General features: G+C 44.6%; 1 protein-coding gene across 1 annotated transcript in view; it reads right to left on the bottom strand.

The window, feature by feature from the left end:
* Positions 1 to 341: 341 nt before the first annotated feature.
* Positions 342 to 17522, bottom strand: part of LOC141050648 (transmembrane protease serine 9-like) — a 54632-nt gene continuing 37451 nt past the window's right edge. The window contains exons 11-14 of the mRNA XM_073547234.1: positions 12827 to 13006; positions 10621 to 10892; positions 8077 to 8246; positions 342 to 653 (exon numbers count right to left, since the gene is read on the bottom strand). Coding sequence (XP_073403335.1) covers positions 342 to 653; positions 8077 to 8246; positions 10621 to 10892; positions 12827 to 13006 — 934 coding nt within the window. The remainder of the gene's footprint in view (positions 654 to 8076; positions 8247 to 10620; positions 10893 to 12826; positions 13007 to 17522) is intronic.

Raw genomic sequence — 17522 nt, 5'->3', positions numbered from 1 at the left:
CTCTTCTTATTCTTTTAATGTAGGGAGATTTGTTGCAACGTTGAAGACTTTAGGAGACGAGTCGAATCCATCTGGCACCACTCATAAGTCTCCAGTGAATTTCAGGGGATAGGTTTTTAATTAGAGATTTTGATTTTGGATATCAATGGTGGATGTCTAATCTCTAGTGCGAGAATGAAGGCTTCTTAGATGAGAATGATCATTAATGAAAATAGAGAGTGCTGAACATAACGTACTGGTACTAGTGTTTTACTCAATCATTCCCGGTTGACACAATGAATATAATCAAGACATAATAAAATCGATCCTTATGCAAAATTCATGGTTCTGTACATTGTAATCTACAGATATCGGAACACTGAAGCTGTAATGATGAGGAGTACCAGAAGATAACACGACGCGTTCATGTTTCCTTTGCCTTTTTCGGGAGGTTGTGGGATGGAGGTTGTGGGACGTGGGATGGAGATTGTGGGATGTGGGACATTATAGAACCTCAGCTCTGGTATGAATGACTGGATCCAGGACTGGTAGGCGGTTACCAGGGTGTAGACCCCAGGGCGGTTGGGTAAAGCACATCCTACTCCCCAGCTTACAATGCCAGACTGGTACCAGATGCCGTTGACCTTGGACACGAGAGGTCCTCCAGAGTCTCCCTGAAAGACAAGATCTGTGGGCTTAGTGGACAAAGATAACAGGGATCTAAGTCTTTACATGTTAATCTGATCTGGTTTTGGGCACAATTACTGAGTTTGGAAACCATGTGATGACTCCATGCGTTGCCAAACTCAACCCTGAACCATTCAAAAAATTGACATTTATGAGCAAGAAGCAGCTTACACAGCTCAGAGGTGAGAACACTATTGGATCTGAATAAAATGACATAAAACCGGAAGTAGATGTAAGATTTCCTAAGTGGGAAGGTTTACAACAAACATCCCAAAACCACAAAATGTGTCATCTGATTACAGAACAGGAGAAGACGCTTCCACAATGTGAAGTGTTTGGCAAAAATCATGAATGCTATAATTTTAACAAGTCCCTTTTAGCTAGAAGATCTCCTCCTCGGTCAGATCTTGGCTTCCAAGATGATCACCACCGGCAGTGCAGTGGTGAGTCTGGACCTCATCTTCCCTGCCTTTATTATCCTATAACACAGGAAAGGCAGGGGAGCCAAGGCTTACATCTATCACTATGCCAATATCGTGGCCATCTAGCACTAGAAGTCCCAGAAATTTTGAGCTCCTCCCTGAAGTCCCGAAAGAGGGTCAAATGACCCTCAGTCTGAACTGATGACTCTGATGGCTCCAATTAGCATCTTTTCATTTGTAAATGTGTCCATTGTCTGAGGAATCTGCAGGGGGGAGTAGAGCTGAAATGAATGTAAGCTGCCCCTGAGTGTGTCTGCCCACCCCCCAGCTGCATTGTTGTGGGGGGGGGTATGCATAATGATGCTAACACCTTAGCAAATTTGCATGCAGCTTTTTGTGCTGTGGGGGATAAATAGGTGACTGCTTCACCTATTTTCTTTGCCAGAAACAAAATGCAGAGAAGGCTCACCACTCAACTGGCATTGGAACTGATCCTGAGCAACACCAACTCTTGTGACTCAGATGGAGATGACATAGTCCTTCAACCGGATTCGGACTCTGAGCTGTCTTCAGTTTAGATTTTTCAAATTACCTATTTTTATTTCCTGACTATCTTTTTTATTTATTATTACGCAAAAAGGTCCTTAAACAACCCCAAGTAAGTTAGTCCACTCTGAATAACTTATATAACAAAATCACAAACTTCAAAAAACTACCCATTTGTTTTTTTTGAAGAAAAAGGAGTGAGACATATTTAATATAAAAATATAAATCTAAATCTTTATTAATCCATCCATTTACATATTAAAATAAGAAAGGTTTAGGAACAGAAAAAGAGGGACAATGGGTCTAAGATAATTCATGCCACCTGGTAAGTGCCATGTTCAAAAAATGGTACCATGAGTTCTGATTTATATGCACAGTAACCTTGGAGCAAATTTAAAGCAAAGTGACACATTCACCATTTAAAGATCTATAACAGATTAACATTAGTCAGGTATCTCAATGCCTTAAAATATGTTATACAAAAAATTGCACCATCGCATACTATTAGATGCCCATTTTGCTGTGCATTAGAATCGACATATAGTATCATTGTATTATTCAGACTCATGTATAACCACTATATCTCCCTTGTGAACCCCATGGGGCAGAGGGACTGGGCTTTCCTTCACAGTTATTTAGCCACCAGGATCCAGGTAATGTGTCCGTGATCATTAATCCCCACATGTTCATGGGAGCGTCTATGTGTTTGTTCACAAGGGAGATATAGTGGTTATACATGAGTCTGAATAATACAATGATACTATATGTCGATTCTAATGCACAGCAAAATGGGCATCTAATAGTATGCGATGGTGCAATTTTTTGTATAACATATTTTAAGGCATTGAGATACCTGACTAATGTTAATCTGTTATAGATCTTTAAATGGTGAATGTGTCACTTTGCTTTAAATTTGCTCCATGGTTACTGTGCATATAAATCAGAACTCATGGTACCATTTTTTGAACATGGCACTTACCAGGTGGCATGAATTATCTTAGACCCATTGTCCCTCTTTTTCTGTTCCTAAACCTTTCTTATTTTAATATGTAAATGGATGGATTAATAAAGATTTAGATTTATATTTTTATATTAAATATGTCTCACTCCTTTTTCTTCAAAAAAAACAAATGGGTAGGTTTTTGAAGTATGTGATTTTGTTATCTTTTTTATTTATTATTATTATTATTATTATTTATTTATATAGCACCATTGGTTCCATGGTGCTGTACAGGAGAAGGGGATTACATACAGATTACAGATATCACTTACAGTAAACAATCTAACAGTCACAGACTGATACAGAGGGGAGAGAGGACCCTGCCCTTTCAGGCTTACATGCTACAGGATGGTGGGGAAGAAGACAGTAGGTTGGGGGGTTACAGCAGTTCCAGTGATGGTGAGGCGGTAGCTCCAGTAGTGGTGAGGAGGCAGCGGGGATCACTGCAGGCTGTAGGCTTTCTTGAAGATGTGGATTTTCAGGTTCCATCTGTAGGATCCGAGTGTGGTTGATAGCCGGACGTGTTGGGGCAGGGAATTCCAGAGGATGGGGGCTATTCGGGAGAAGTCTTGGAGGCGGTTGGGTGAGGAGCAGAGCCTTGGGGGACTCCAACAGAGAGAGGGTGGGATGAGGAGGTAGTGTAGGAGTGGGAGACGCTGAATGTGCGGTTTGAAAGGTATGAGGAGATCCAGGATAGGGCGAGGTCTTTGATGCCAAAGGAGGAGAGGATCTGTCGTAGGAGGCAGTGGTCAACTGTGTCGAAAGCAGAGGACAGGTCTAGAAGCAGGAGTATAGAATATTGTCCATTTGCTTTGGCTATAAGTAGATCATTAGTGATTTTGGTCAGGGCTGTCTCAGTAGAACCAAAACAAAATGTTAATTTGAAATTATTTATCTTGCAGATGATGAGACTCTTCCTCTACCAAAAAAGAGAGCTCGGTTGGCGAGTGAGCCGACAGAGACCGCAAAAGATGGCACAGTGTGGCGTGAAGTACAAGTGGGGAAACGTCTCCATTTCACCCCAATAGAACCATACCCTACAGATGGAGAGCCAAGTGCTAAGGTCAGACAAAGTGTCCGGAGTCGCCTTCAGAGCTTCCTCTCTTTTATCACTCTTGACATGCTTCGTAGCATTCAAGAATGGACTACTCAACATGCACGTCACACGGAGCAGGTGGATTGGTTCATGGGTCTCCCGGAACTAATGGCATTTATTTCAGTCATCTTGCGGGGGGTGACCAAGGTTCCATCACTACGTGACAGCTGGTCAGCAAACCTCGCAAACCCAAGGATCATTGCAACTATGGCCAGAAACCGCTTCCAAGACATCATGCAACACCTACGCTTTGATGACATGTTCACACGCAGCGAGCGAGCGGAGACCGATAAGTTTGCTGCAATCTCCGATGTGTGGAGATCGTTTGTCACCAACTGCATCGCATCCTACAACCCTGGTCGACACATTACTATTGATGAACAGCTTTTCCCGTCAAAGACTCTGCTGTTTTCTGCAATACATTGCAACAAAACCAGACAAGTTTGGCCTCAAGTTTTGGGTGGCTTGCGACTTGAAATCAAAGTACATGTGTAATGTCCTCCCATATCTTGGCAAGGACCCCAGTCATCCCAGTGGGGAGAGACTGTCCGAAACTGTAGTGATGAGGCTGATGGAACCATTCATGGACAAGGGCAGAACTGTAACCATGGACAATTTCTTTACATCATTGTCACTTGCACAATGACTGCTTAGCCGGAAAACCACTATCCTCGGTACAGTCAACAAGAGTCGCCGGGAAATTCCTCAATCTGCTAGACAGATGGACCGCACTGAATTCAACACTCAGGTGTTTTCAACCACTGGTGCCACACTGACAATGTATGCACCCAAACGAAAGAAGGCCGTCTACATTCTCAGCAGCATGCACAGCGTGGTTGAGACTGAGGATACCAACAAAAGGAAGCAAAACACGGTCACACAATACAACCACACAAAGTGCGGTGTGGATGTAATGGACCAAATGGTGCGGGAGTACAGCGTGCGTGCAGGAACATGGAGATGGCCAGTCGCCGTGTTCTACAACATGATTTACATGGCAGCACTGAATGCGCATGTTCTTTATCAGGCATGCACTGAAGTGCAGGAGAGACGGGTGGACTTCCTGGTTGAGCTTGCAAAAGAGATAGGTGGCTCTCATGTGAGTGAAAAGAAGGCACACAAGGAGAAACTCCTTCGGCAACAACCTTCCACACCCTGCCCTGGCAAAAGGGCGAAGTGTCAGGTCAACCATCGATGCACGAACAATTCTGCACTGAGAGATGTGTTGACTGCTACAAATACACGTGTGGCAAATGTACCAGGGACATACCCAGGCAGTGCCAGGTAAGTTCCGACAGTGCAGACAGACTGCTCGGTGAGGGCTGAAATGCTAGTCACACAAGAAGGACATGCCACTCACACACATGCAGCCCCCACTGCAGCCTATTGTAAATATGTGTGGAATTGTTTTGTTCCTTGTATTTTTTTATTATTTTTATATAAAAAATAAAAAGCATGGAGACAAATAACAGTTGTTCTTTTGTATATTTTTCACACTGAAATTTCAGTCCTCTTGACTTAGTCAAAAATGCTTCTGGTCATTACTCACAGCTGTACCTTGATCTAAAATTTCTAATTCTCTATTTAAAATATATAAAAAATGATGCATTGTTTCAGTGCTTTTTTGCTCAAATAAAACTAAACTAAATACAATATGTATAGTCTTTATATTATCAAATACAATAAACTGAATAGAACTAACTAGAAACTAAATGGTTAAACTCAATGGAAAACTACCTCCTGTGGTGCTACAGTAGTGGCCTTAATTACATAACAAAAGACGGTGATTATAGGATGTTAGATAAAATCCTTCAGGTCATTGTGTCATATAGTGCACAGGTCACAACAGTCTCTGGGACTTCTAGTGCTAGGAGGCGTGAGGAACAAATACCCAGTCTGAGCAAGGAAGCAGATGAAGTGCACAAGGTATGGTGACTATATATGAGAGATGTCCCAGGGTGGAGGGTCAGATTAACGGTGTTTCAATTGAAAGATCAACAAATCTTTGAATTAAACCAGAGATGCCCGAACTTTTGTACAAAACTATAAGATACAACTTTTACATGAAAGAAAAACTTGTGATAGTCATTTTCTTCTCTAGCTAATTATTGCAAATTCTTCATCGAGATCCCCGTCTATCTCAGAATGCCTGAAATTGGTTTTCAAAACCCAAAAAGCCCTTCAACTGTATTCTAGTTGAAATATCAACAGAACAGTGAATATGAGCGGCGTGTTACAGACTAAGCCTTGCCTTTCTCCTGTGCCATCTGCCTTCGCTGTAGCCACTATGACTTGAAGGGTGGTGGTGACGCAGGAGAAGTTGCATTGCTTTTTTGGTTGATTGATCAGGTTTTCCATACTGATGTAACACGATAGTAGATTATTTGGTCTGTTCACCCTACTTGCTTATAACTGACACAGGAGAAGTTGGAGCTGATTTGCTGATTGTACCATGAGTAAGACCCTCTAGGTCGAAACGCGTTGGTTGGAGACCACCAGAGACCCCATCTGCCTGTATGTCCTTATTCATACTTTTTTCTGTCCGATTTTAGGAATTTATAATAAATGATGAATTTTTAACTGAAGTCCAGCGCTGGAGATTCCATCCTTTATTTTGCTTCAGTCAACGCCCCTGATCAAGGTGACTCCGTGCGCAGGAGGATTATGGATCGCAACTGAGACTGGTGAGCTGACCTCCCCTTATTTTCCCTATCCTTCTACATCTTTCTCCATAAGAAGGGAAGAATTAGTACAGAACGTGAGGAGCAGAAGAGAAACAAGGATCAGAGTTAGAGGAGAACCCTTCCCGAGTTCTAAGCGCAAGGCCAGGGTCCGGTCCCGAGGTTGTATGGATACTAATGGTCCTGCAGCAGACACCGGAGGAATAGAAGTAGTGACCACTTTATTCCCACACCAGACTTGGGGGCACAACAGCAACGTGTGTGAGCCGGGACTAGGTAGAAGGAGTCCCCGAAGCAGGCTACAGCTGTCTGCCGTACAAGTAGAATTCTTAGGAACATCTGACAGGAGGAACTCCAGTGTAACTCAGTACTGTGAGTACTTCACTAAAAGGCGCTAAGAGGGAGACGTTCAGAAAAGGCACATATGTTGGCGGAGTGTTGGAAAGGAGTACTTCATCTTGCCTGGAAGTTGGCTGAGCTCCTGACTAGGAGGACACGGCACGGATGCGGGCACCTGTACCACAACAGACTGTGAGTAAAGCTTTGGAACTACCTTCCCTGGTGTCCTCCACTTATTCCTGCGTCAATCTGCCCGGCACTGTTACATCCTTCCTGTGCCCGACACTACACCATCTACATGTCACTTCACCTTCTCTGCCCTGGGACTACAGCCATGCCTGTGGAGGGCACCACACCATCTGTCCCAGAGGAGCTGTTTGCAGTGTCGGCTTAACATCTTCCTTGCCGAACACCACAGGTGGCATCGCGAATCACTTATAAACTTTCACCACCATAAGCACACTGAAACGACCCCTTTTGCAATGGAGCCCCAGGGCCACGGACCGGGTCACTGCTGCCATGACAACTCCCGTTGAGAAGATCAACCGGCCGGGTACCGAGTACCCCACAGCCCTGGCGTGTGAGGGCGCTCCACCACCCAGATCTGTGCAATGTTTTCCTCTTATAGTGGACATCACACTTGCCGGCCAGCCGAGATGCACCCAATGATTCCTTTGAATTGACTCTCGATTACTAGACCCTTCTATCGCCTGATGGTTCTGTCACTGGTTCCTTTCCTCTGGCCTTGACCCAACTTGCTTAACCCTTGCTATTTTCTTTCACTATCATCCTGACCTCATCCTTGCCTGCCGATTTTATCTTTGGTTCCATCCTTTGGTCTAGATCAGGTTTGGTCACGATCCGACTGGCAACTTGCTCTACTGGCCAGAAGCAACGCCATGGATGCAAACCACGGACCGTACAGGGTGAAAGGGGGACACCAGAGCATTACATTTCCAGAGGATCTGGTTAATGCACAGACTGTCTGTGGAAGTCCTGCTAAGAGTTGCCAGGGGCTGTATACAGAACCATTGCCTCCTAATATATCTCACAGTTATGTAGGTTGAAAAAAGACTCTGATCCATCAAGTTCTTCCTTTCTCCTCCAGTTCTATATTCCTTATCACTATTTATAATCGACACTGACATATTATAAATGCTGATATAGTGTCGGCCATTACCACCTCTCGGGGTCGGACACTCCGCAGTCTGACTACTCTAACTGATGCTCAAAAATTTTTTCATACAACTGCAAAACACCGGTCAACAACTACTGGAAATATCTCCATTATTATAAATGAAGACCTATAAAGCATCGGCCCCTCACCTGGCAAGAGCTTTTCCCTCCTGTGGAATATCCGGCACATATCATGGTGTTAGAGATTATGGTAATAAAATAGCTGATCCCTGAGTTTATGTGATACATCCAGTCACACCTCTTGTAGTCAATTAGTGGAACCATAACTTTTTGAAGAGTCCTCGGGGACGGCAGGCTCACTGAGGAGATAAATGATGGATTAATGTGACTTCTTGTTAACAATTTATACCCTGTCCTGTCATGTAGGACAGGAGTCTGCTCAGTCAGAATAAACATAACATCTTACTGACTCCTTGGTCCATGTGGCTGCAGACATCGTTGGTTCCATGTGGTCAAGTATGAAAAGGTATAAACCAAAGCACCGTAAAGGAGTAAAAGGTCCATAATAATATGAAAAAATATAAATTTTATTAGACATAAGTATAAATACAAATGATAATACACTACAGGATCAGGTAGTGATGGCCAAGGTCTCTTTGTAAAAGAGATACAAAACGCTGCAGTGCTATAACAGAACAAGGACACAAACACAGGGTATATAAGGATCCCTATTCCACCACAATGTCTATTGCATGTGCATAAGAAATACCATGGATCATCTAAGCAAAGTGCTTACCCATATTGTGCCAGCTTGGACTCGAGCCCACCACCACCGACGCGTGTTTCGCTGCACTTTATCAACAATCCTGCCAACACTTTCTTATTGCAATGCGATTAACCCGGTTTGCCTGGGTGCTGTAGGCCACGTATGACCAAACTACGGGTCCTTAGCTCCTTTATTAAACTTATCCTTCCAGGGGGTCTGTTAGGATCACAAGCGTGGCCGCGTTGAGATTGCTGATGTGGCTGCCTTGACGCCTCGATATTCTGGGACGGAACTGGGCTCGACAGGCCCTGAAGGGACGATACCGGTGGGGCGCAACAGGCCCTGAAGAAACGATGCCGGTGGGGCGCAACCGTCCCTGAGGAAACGATGCTGGTGGGGCACAACAGGCCCTGAAGAAACGATGCCGGCAGGGCACAGCAGGCCCTGAAGAAACGATGACGGTGGGGCGCAACAGGCCCTGAAGAAACGATGCCGGTGGGGCGCAACAGGCCCTGAAGAAACTATGCCGGCGGGGCACAACAGGCCCTGAAGAAACGATGCCGGCGAGGCACAACAGGCCCTGAAGAAACGATGCCGGCGAGGCACAACAGGCCCTGAAGAAACGATGCCGGTGGGGCACAACAGGCCCTGAAGAAACGATGGTGGTGGGGCACAACAGGCCCTGAAGAAACGATGCCGGTGGGGCACAACAGGCCCTGAAGAAACGATGGTGGTGGGGCACAACAGGCCCTGAAGAAACGATGCCGGTGGGGCGCTGCAGGCGTCTCCTTGCGGCTCTCGTCCCGCCGCGGAGTTATGACGCAGTTTCTAAATATAACTGTTCACTAACCTCTGCCTGAGGCCCCTTAGCCAACCGGACGGGGGCCTCTCCTGCTGCCTGTAGCGAGGTGGCACCTCCTGGGCCAGGTGATGACAGGGCCGCAGCTGTGGGAGAAGGCAGGGGGGCAGTGTCCTGACCTCTGTCAAGGAATGGTCTGTCGTCGCAGCGGTCAGTGGAGGTCGTGGACCTGTCACAACAGGGCGGGAAACAGCGGGGGCAGCTGGATGCGAACGTATGAGGGTAGCGGCCGCCGGTGAACGACTCTCAAGTCTCACGTGTCAGTGAGTCCGCAGTTTTCCTTTCACAGGCCCCTGTCGGTCTCTCCACAGCACACCATCCGCTCCCTCGGTTCTCTCTGTCTCACATGGCTCCCTGTCTGTTGTCCGGCTCTCTGTCAACTGCCACTTCAGCGCGCCCCCTGCTCCTTTTAAGCTTGTCCCACCCCCTGTCTCCCTGACATCTTCAGTCAAGTCCTTCCTTTTACTGTCCTCCCAGTATCGTTCCTTCAAGAACCCTGAAGGCGGTCCCCTGGGTACCTGCCCATTCACTGTCTGGGAGTCCTCTTCCCCACACATGCAATAGACATTATGGTGGAATAGGGACCCTTATATACCCTGTGTTTGTGTCCTTGATCTGTTATAGCACTGCAGCGTTTTGTATCTCTTTTACAAAGTGACCTTGGCCATCACTACCTGATCCTGTAGTGTATTATCATTTGTATTTATACTTATGTCTAATAAAATTTATATTTTTTCATATTATTATGGACCTTTTACTCCTTTACGGTGCTTTGGTTTATATAATTTGATTTAGGAGTGTCCGTTAGGGTACCTATATTATCCCATGATGCTTGCTGGTGGATTTGGTATCCCAAAAGTAATTATACATTTTCTGGTTGGTATTCAAATAAGAAAAGGTGCATCACAAAACGAGAACTAACCAAGGGTAGATCACCAAGATAACTGTTGAGCAGATTGGCCATCATACCAGAGACTTTTCTAAGGATCATCTCAAAAGTCATTATTTTTTTCTATCTCCATCATTCTCGTCATCATTCTCGTCACCCATATAGTCACCATCATCCAGATTATTCCAATCATCACAGTCATTCATTGCATCCTCTCACCTCCTGAATAAATATCTCCCCAGCCGGTGACCCAGGACTCCATGCCATTCGGGAAGGAGACAGAGGCGGAGGGCAGACAGATGGGCATGATGTATCTGGTGTAGTTGACCGGAATGGAGAGCCTGATCAGAGCGATGTCTCCTCTGAGAGTTTCATTTGAGTATCGGAAATAAGGAATAATCCTTGACACAGAACTATAGATGGTCTGAGATTCTGCAACTTGGAGTTGGTAGGCGCCCAGCAGCACTAAATAGTTTGTAGAGTTGGAATCCCTGTGGAGCAGAAAATATGATCAGAGTTTATAAGAGCCGAGGAATAATACATCCAGTGACCATATCTCAGCCCATGTCTGACCAGACATGACACCACTACGCAATTGTCATGTAATGTTCTTCTCCAAATATAAGGGGTTGGAAGAGGTCCACATTGCTTCTTTCTTGCCTTTCCTCTTCAATAGACACATCCCAAGATCAGGACATGAAATAGCTTTGAAATAATACTCTGTTGGGAGCAGTTTATGCTATATGTGACCTCCCAGTGGTTATAATGTGATTTGCCGCTCGTCCTGCATTTTGCTTTCTTGGTGTGAAAATTGTATTAAATTTGTATCATAAGAAACTGGAAACTTTAACAAATTTGTCACCAGGACAAAAGTGACCAGCTTTTGCTCTTATCTTATTTCCTCCTTTGTTTTTTTTTTAATCTGCCATATGGTTCCACAGATATGAGCCTTTTTATTTAGAGCTGGTTGTATGGTCTTGACCAAGAGGGCGTGTTTTACAAGATTGTTTCAGGGTGTGAATAGGGAGGAAGGCAGCTCACCAAAACAACGTATTTTCTTCCACGAGACGGTGTCCCTGCCGGAGACAAAAGCAGCCACGGCGTAGTAGAAAGGATCAGCTCAATGGACAAAACCTTCAGCTTCATTTCTGTAGAATTAAAACATTGTTGCATCCACATATTGTACATTAGCAAAGACATTAACGTTCTCCTGGTGCGCACTGCATGATGACGAGGTACATTGTGTGCACCAGAGACACGTGGTCTTTGCTTATGGACAGTAACAATGTTATAAGTCCACATTACTATACCCTCTCTATGGGTGCGTCTTTAGCCTGCCACAGATACTTAGCCTGTGAGCCACGCCCCCTTGGTAAAGAACAAAAAATAGTACTAAATGTAAAGGTTCATATTTCTGGAAACCTACAGTGGATTTTAAGAAAACAAAATCCAGCATACTTAGGGAATAAAATGAAATCCCACGGTGGATACTGTATTCACTATAGAGTGTCATGATAAAGGTACATGGGGTGATTGATGGGAGAAGGGAGGCAGGATATGAGATTCTTAAGTATTTATATATTTCTGTAAAAAAGAAAGGAAGGAAAGAAAAGCTAGGGAAGGAAGGAAGGAACAAAAAAAGGAATAAATAAAGGAAGAAAGAAATGAAGGGAAAAGAAGGGAAAGAAAAATAAGAGAAAGGAAAGGAAGGGAAAGGAAAGGAAATGAAAGGAAGGGAAAGTAATGGAAAGGAAGGGAAAGGGAAGGAAAGGAAAGGAATGGAAGGGAAAGGAAAGGAAGGGAAAGGAAAGGAATGGAAAGGAAAGGAATGGAAGGGAAAGGAAAGGAAGGGAAAGAAAATGAAGGGAAAGAAAAGGAAAGGAATGGAAAGGAAAGGAATGGAAGGGAAAGGAAATGAATGGAAAGGAAAGGAAGGGAAAGGAAAGGAAAGGAAGGGAATGGAAAGGAAAAGAAAGGAAGGGAAAGGAAAGGAAAGGAAAGGAAAGGAAGGGAAAGGAAAGGAAAGGAAAAGAAAGAAAAGGAAAAGAAAGGAAGGGAAAGGAAAGGAAAGGAAGGGAAAGGAAAGTAAAGTAAAGGAAGGTATGAAGGATGAAAAGAAGGAATGGCAGGAAAGTAAAGGAAATGGAGGGAAGGAAGGAATGGAAAGTAAAGGATAGGAAGGAAGGAATGAAAGAAAGAAGGAAGGAAGGAAAGGAAGGAAGGAAGGAAGGAAGAAAAGGAAGGAATGAAGAAATTGAAGGAAAGGAAATGAAGAAAGGAGGAAATGTAAGGAAAGAAAAGGAAGGAAGGAAGGAAAGAAAGGAAGGAATGAAAGGGAAGAAAGAAAGGAAGGAAGGAAAAGAGAGCATAAAGACATAAATCAGAATGATGTGGACCTACACATATAAATATACCCGGCACTTACTTATCAAAGCAGTGGGCAGCGGTCAGCACCCATTGGGATGCGATCAGTGAGCCTCCACATATGTGGTAGTAACTTCCCTGAATGTGGTACAGCAGACTCACTTGCCACGGCCATTCTCCCTTCACGGTGTCTGTGCCACCAACTATCCTCCCGGTGATCTGCGGGGAGCCACAGACAGGGCTGCCATCGGCAGAGCTGGGCTTAGCTGGAAGGAAAGATTTCTACAAATCAGTAAATTTTTACTTTTTTTTAGATTTATGACTTTTACACTCTTGTTATATTTTTATACGGACTCATTAGATCGTGTTTTCTCATCACTTTTTTATCTTTTATTTTTCTGTTTTTAATTGTGTAGGGGTCTTACACAATTAAGCAAAGCATCGCATTAGCTAAGCATCGAGCAAAAGACAGTTACTCCATGACAGTTAGTCAGGACTGGAGTCAGGTAACCCACACTTTGCTCTCCCTTTTAACCATGTACTTTATTTCTATCCTCCTGTGTTCCCTTGCCATCCACATTCACTGCCCCATCCCCACTCCATCACAACTGATACGCATCAGCCCCTCTATACTTCCCTCTCCCATGTACAGCTCCCATGCACTTCTCACCTTCCTGAAAAACCTCAGCCCATCATGCCCAAACACATCGCAGAAAAAAACTTCTTCTTACTTTTCAAAGAACTACTTGCTTTTTATGTTCCTACTCCTACTGATTTCAGGGGACATCTCCCCCAACCCTGGTCCACCATCCCCCAACCTCAACCCCTACCCTACCTCATATCGAAACCATAATAATCTTATTAATATTTCTTGCACTCCCTCATCTCCTTCAATTAATTGTGCCCTCTGGAATCCACGGTCTGTATGTAACAAGCTTCCTTTCCTGCACAAATACTTTCTGAACAACTCTCTGAATCTGTTGGCCCTCACTGAAACCTGGATTCAGGACTCTGACACTGTCTCTCCTGCTGCCATTTCCCATGGTGGCTGGCAATTCACCCATTCCCCAAGACCCACAAACAGACCTGGTGGTGGAGTTGGCATACTCCTGTCCCCACAATGCACTTTCCAGGTCATCCCCCCAGTTCCATCACTCTCATTCCCTTCTTATGAGGTCCCCACCATCAGGCTCTTCCGTCCCCTCCCCCTCAGAGTAGCGGTCATATACCGGCCCCCAGGCTCACCCACCCACTTCCTTGACTACTTCTCAGCCTGGCTGCCGCACTTCATGGCCTCAGAACTACCAACCCTTATCCTGGGAGACTTCAACATCCCCATTAACAGCCCTACTTCCACATCTGCATTCCAGCTTCTAACACTAACCACTTCTTTTGGCCTCTCACAGCTCTCAACCTCTGAGACACACAAGGACGGTAACACCCTTGACTTGGCCTTTGTCTGGCTCTGCCCAATCTCCTGCCTAAATAACTCACCGTTTCCCCTCTCTGACCACAAGATTCTCTCCTTCATGCTCACAAATCCTCGCCCACCTCTGCACACTCCTACCTACCACACATTCAGAAATCTACAAGCCATTAGCCCTCAAACCCTTTCAGACTCCCTACACTCATCACTGTCCCCCATCTCCTCTTTTTCCTGTCCAGATCTGGCTGTTCATCACTACAACAACACTCTTAGAAGCCCCCTGGACCAAGTAGCACCCCTCACCCTCAGAACCTCCACAGAGTAAAACAGTCCTGGCTCACATCACAAACTCGACTTATCCAGTGATGCTCTAGGAGTGCTGAACACTTATGGAGGAAAACTCGCCACCAGAAGACTTCATCCACTTCAAATTTATGTTAAGGACCTATAACTCTGCCCTTCACCTCGTCAAACAGACCTACTTCACCACCCTGATCTCCTCACTAGCCAACAGCCCAAAGAAACTTTTTGACACCTTTCACTCCCTCCTCAGGCCCAAAGCACAAGCCCGTGTCACAGACATTTGTGTGGATGACCTGGCCTCCCACCTTATAGAGAAAATAGATAATATCCATCAGGAAATCCGCTCCCATCCACCAATTGCTGTGACTCCCATCCCTCCCTGCATTTCCCCTGGCTCACTTTCCACATTTGATCCCATCACAGAAGAAGAAGTCTCCATACTCCTCTCTTCTTGTCAGACTACATGCACTACTGACCCCATTCCCGACACATCTCCTCCAGTTGTCACAACTCACCTAACTACTATCTTTAATCTCTCCCTCTCCTCGGGCATTTTCCCATCCTCCTTCAAACACTCTATCATTACTCCATTACTAAAGAAACCCACTCTAGACCCATCCTGCATAAACAACTACAGACCAGTCTCCAATCTCCCCTTCATCTCAAAACTTTTGGAGTGCCTAGTCTACTCCCGCCTTACCTGTTACCTCTCCACTCACTCCCTCCTAGACACTTCACAGTCCGGCTTCCGCCCACTACATTCGACAGAAACTGCACTCATCAAAGTGACCAACGACCTTCTGACAGCAAAACGTAACGGTGACCAATCTCTGCTCATTCTTCTCGACCTTTCTGCAGCTTTCGACACTGTTGACCACTGTCTCCTCCTTTCTAGGCTCCAGTCACTAGGCATTAAGGACACTGCTCTCTCCTGGTTCTCTTCCTACCTTTCTGACTGCTCCTTCAGTGTCTGGGTGTTATGTTTGACACCAATCTCTCCTTCACATCCCATATACAATCTCTTGCCCGCTCTTACCTAAAGAACATCTCTAGAATCTGCCCTTTTCTCACCATGGAAACAAAAAACCCCCTCACTGTCGCATTGATCCACTCCCACCTGGACTACTGCAACGCTCTATTAATTGGCCTCCCTGTTACTTGACTCTCCCCTCTCCAGTCCATACTTAATGCAGCGGCCGGGATCATCTATCTGACTAATCGGTACTCGGACACGTCCGCTCTTCGCCAGTCCTTACACTGGCTGCCCATTCATTACAGGGTCCAATTCAAAGTACTTGTTCTCACCCACAAAGCTCTCCACAGTGCGGCACCCCCTACATCTCGTCCCTCATTTCTATCGGCCTAACCGACCGCTGCGCTCTGCAAACGACTTTTTGACTAACCTCTGCACTAATCCGCGCCTCCCACTCCCGATTCCAAGACTTCTCCCGCGCTGTGCCAATCCTCTGGAATGCTCTACTCCAAGAAATTAGGACTATCCACAATTTGCATAGTTTTAGGCGCTCCCTCAAAACACATTTGTTCAGAGCGGCCTATCACGTTCACTAATCAAAGTCATTGTATGTGTAATTGTGCGTGTGTAGCTCATTCACTATCCCCATCCATCCCTTACTCCCTAAGGATGGCCGGACCTTCATTGTAAATGTACAATTGTATATACGCACCTGTACTCTGTATCTCCCCCTCCTCACTGTAGACTGTAAGCTCTCACCAGCAGGGGCGGCTGATTGTGCTTTAATTATTGTATTGTTAGCGTTGTTACTTATGACTTGTGTTTTGAAACTGTTAAACTGTAAAGCGCTGCGGAATATGTTGCGCTATATAAATAACGATTATTATTATTATTATTAAATCAAGGATCAAATGGGATTTATTCTTTTTTACTTTTGTCTTTATTAAGATAAAAAAAAAAATATATCTGACCAAGGCTCCGGTCTCTGCCATATTGTAGGTGGCCCAACTGGACCTTTACACGCTTCCAATTTTAAATCATGCATAGTTCAATAAGATGCCATTCTATAAAGGAGTATGGAAGCATTATTTCTAGGGGAGGATTTCTGCAGGATACAATGCTATAAGGAGGCATCAAGCAATGGCAGATATTGGTCTATAATTCCTTAGCACAGAAACACAGGCATTTCTGGTGACACTGTGTAGACTCAGGGCATATGATGGCACAGCAAAGCCTCAGGCTCTCATCACTGAACCCTAACAAACTACACAAAAACGGCAGTAACTGAGGAAAAAGTGATAACAATAATTTATAGTTAATATGAGGACCTCCTTCAGGACAGTATTGTAGGACGGCTGAGATGGAGCAGATGTCCTGACTCCTGAGAAACCCATTGGTAGCAATTTTAGATGTGGTCCTTGACTTCCCAAAACCAAGTCTTCTACTTGAATCCCAGATGATCAGACCAAGGTTTTATCTTATTCTCCTTATATTTTGCCCCAGTTGAATGGAGAAGACATTTTTTTACCCACAAGAGTAAAAAGATAGAAGAGGAAAGAACCTGATCATGAACATGAAGCTTGAAAGCTCAAATGAAGGGTAGGACATTTGTAGAAGGATTACTCTTATTCGACCATCGATACGGACCTGACAGCATAAAATTGTAATATGTAACTTACAAGATTCCCCACTTACCTTCCTAAAATAAGTAGGAAATTAGAAAATAGTGGGACAAATAATCTATAGTTGATGTGAGGACATCCCTTGAGGGCAGTATCGTAAGATGGCTGAGTCAGAGTAGACTTTGTGAGAAGACCATCGGTGGCAATTTTAGATGTGGGTCCTTGACTTCATTAAAGCAAGTCTTCTACGTGAATCCCAAATAATCAGACCAAGGTTTTATTTTATTCTCCGTATATTTTGACCCATTTGAATGGAGAAGACATTTTTTGCCCAGAAGAGTAAAAGGAAATAATAATAAGGAACCTGATCATGAACATGAAGCTTGAAAACCCTAATGAAGGACATGACATTTGTAGAAGGATTACTCCTATT

Source organism: Dendrobates tinctorius, unplaced genomic scaffold (assembly GCF_039654945.1).
Source record: "Dendrobates tinctorius isolate UK_male_01 unplaced genomic scaffold, ASM3965494v1 ptg000152l, whole genome shotgun sequence".
Classification (NCBI taxonomy): domain Eukaryota; kingdom Metazoa; phylum Chordata; class Amphibia; order Anura; family Dendrobatidae; genus Dendrobates; species Dendrobates tinctorius.
This window is presented reverse-complemented; position numbering and strand designations above follow the sequence as displayed.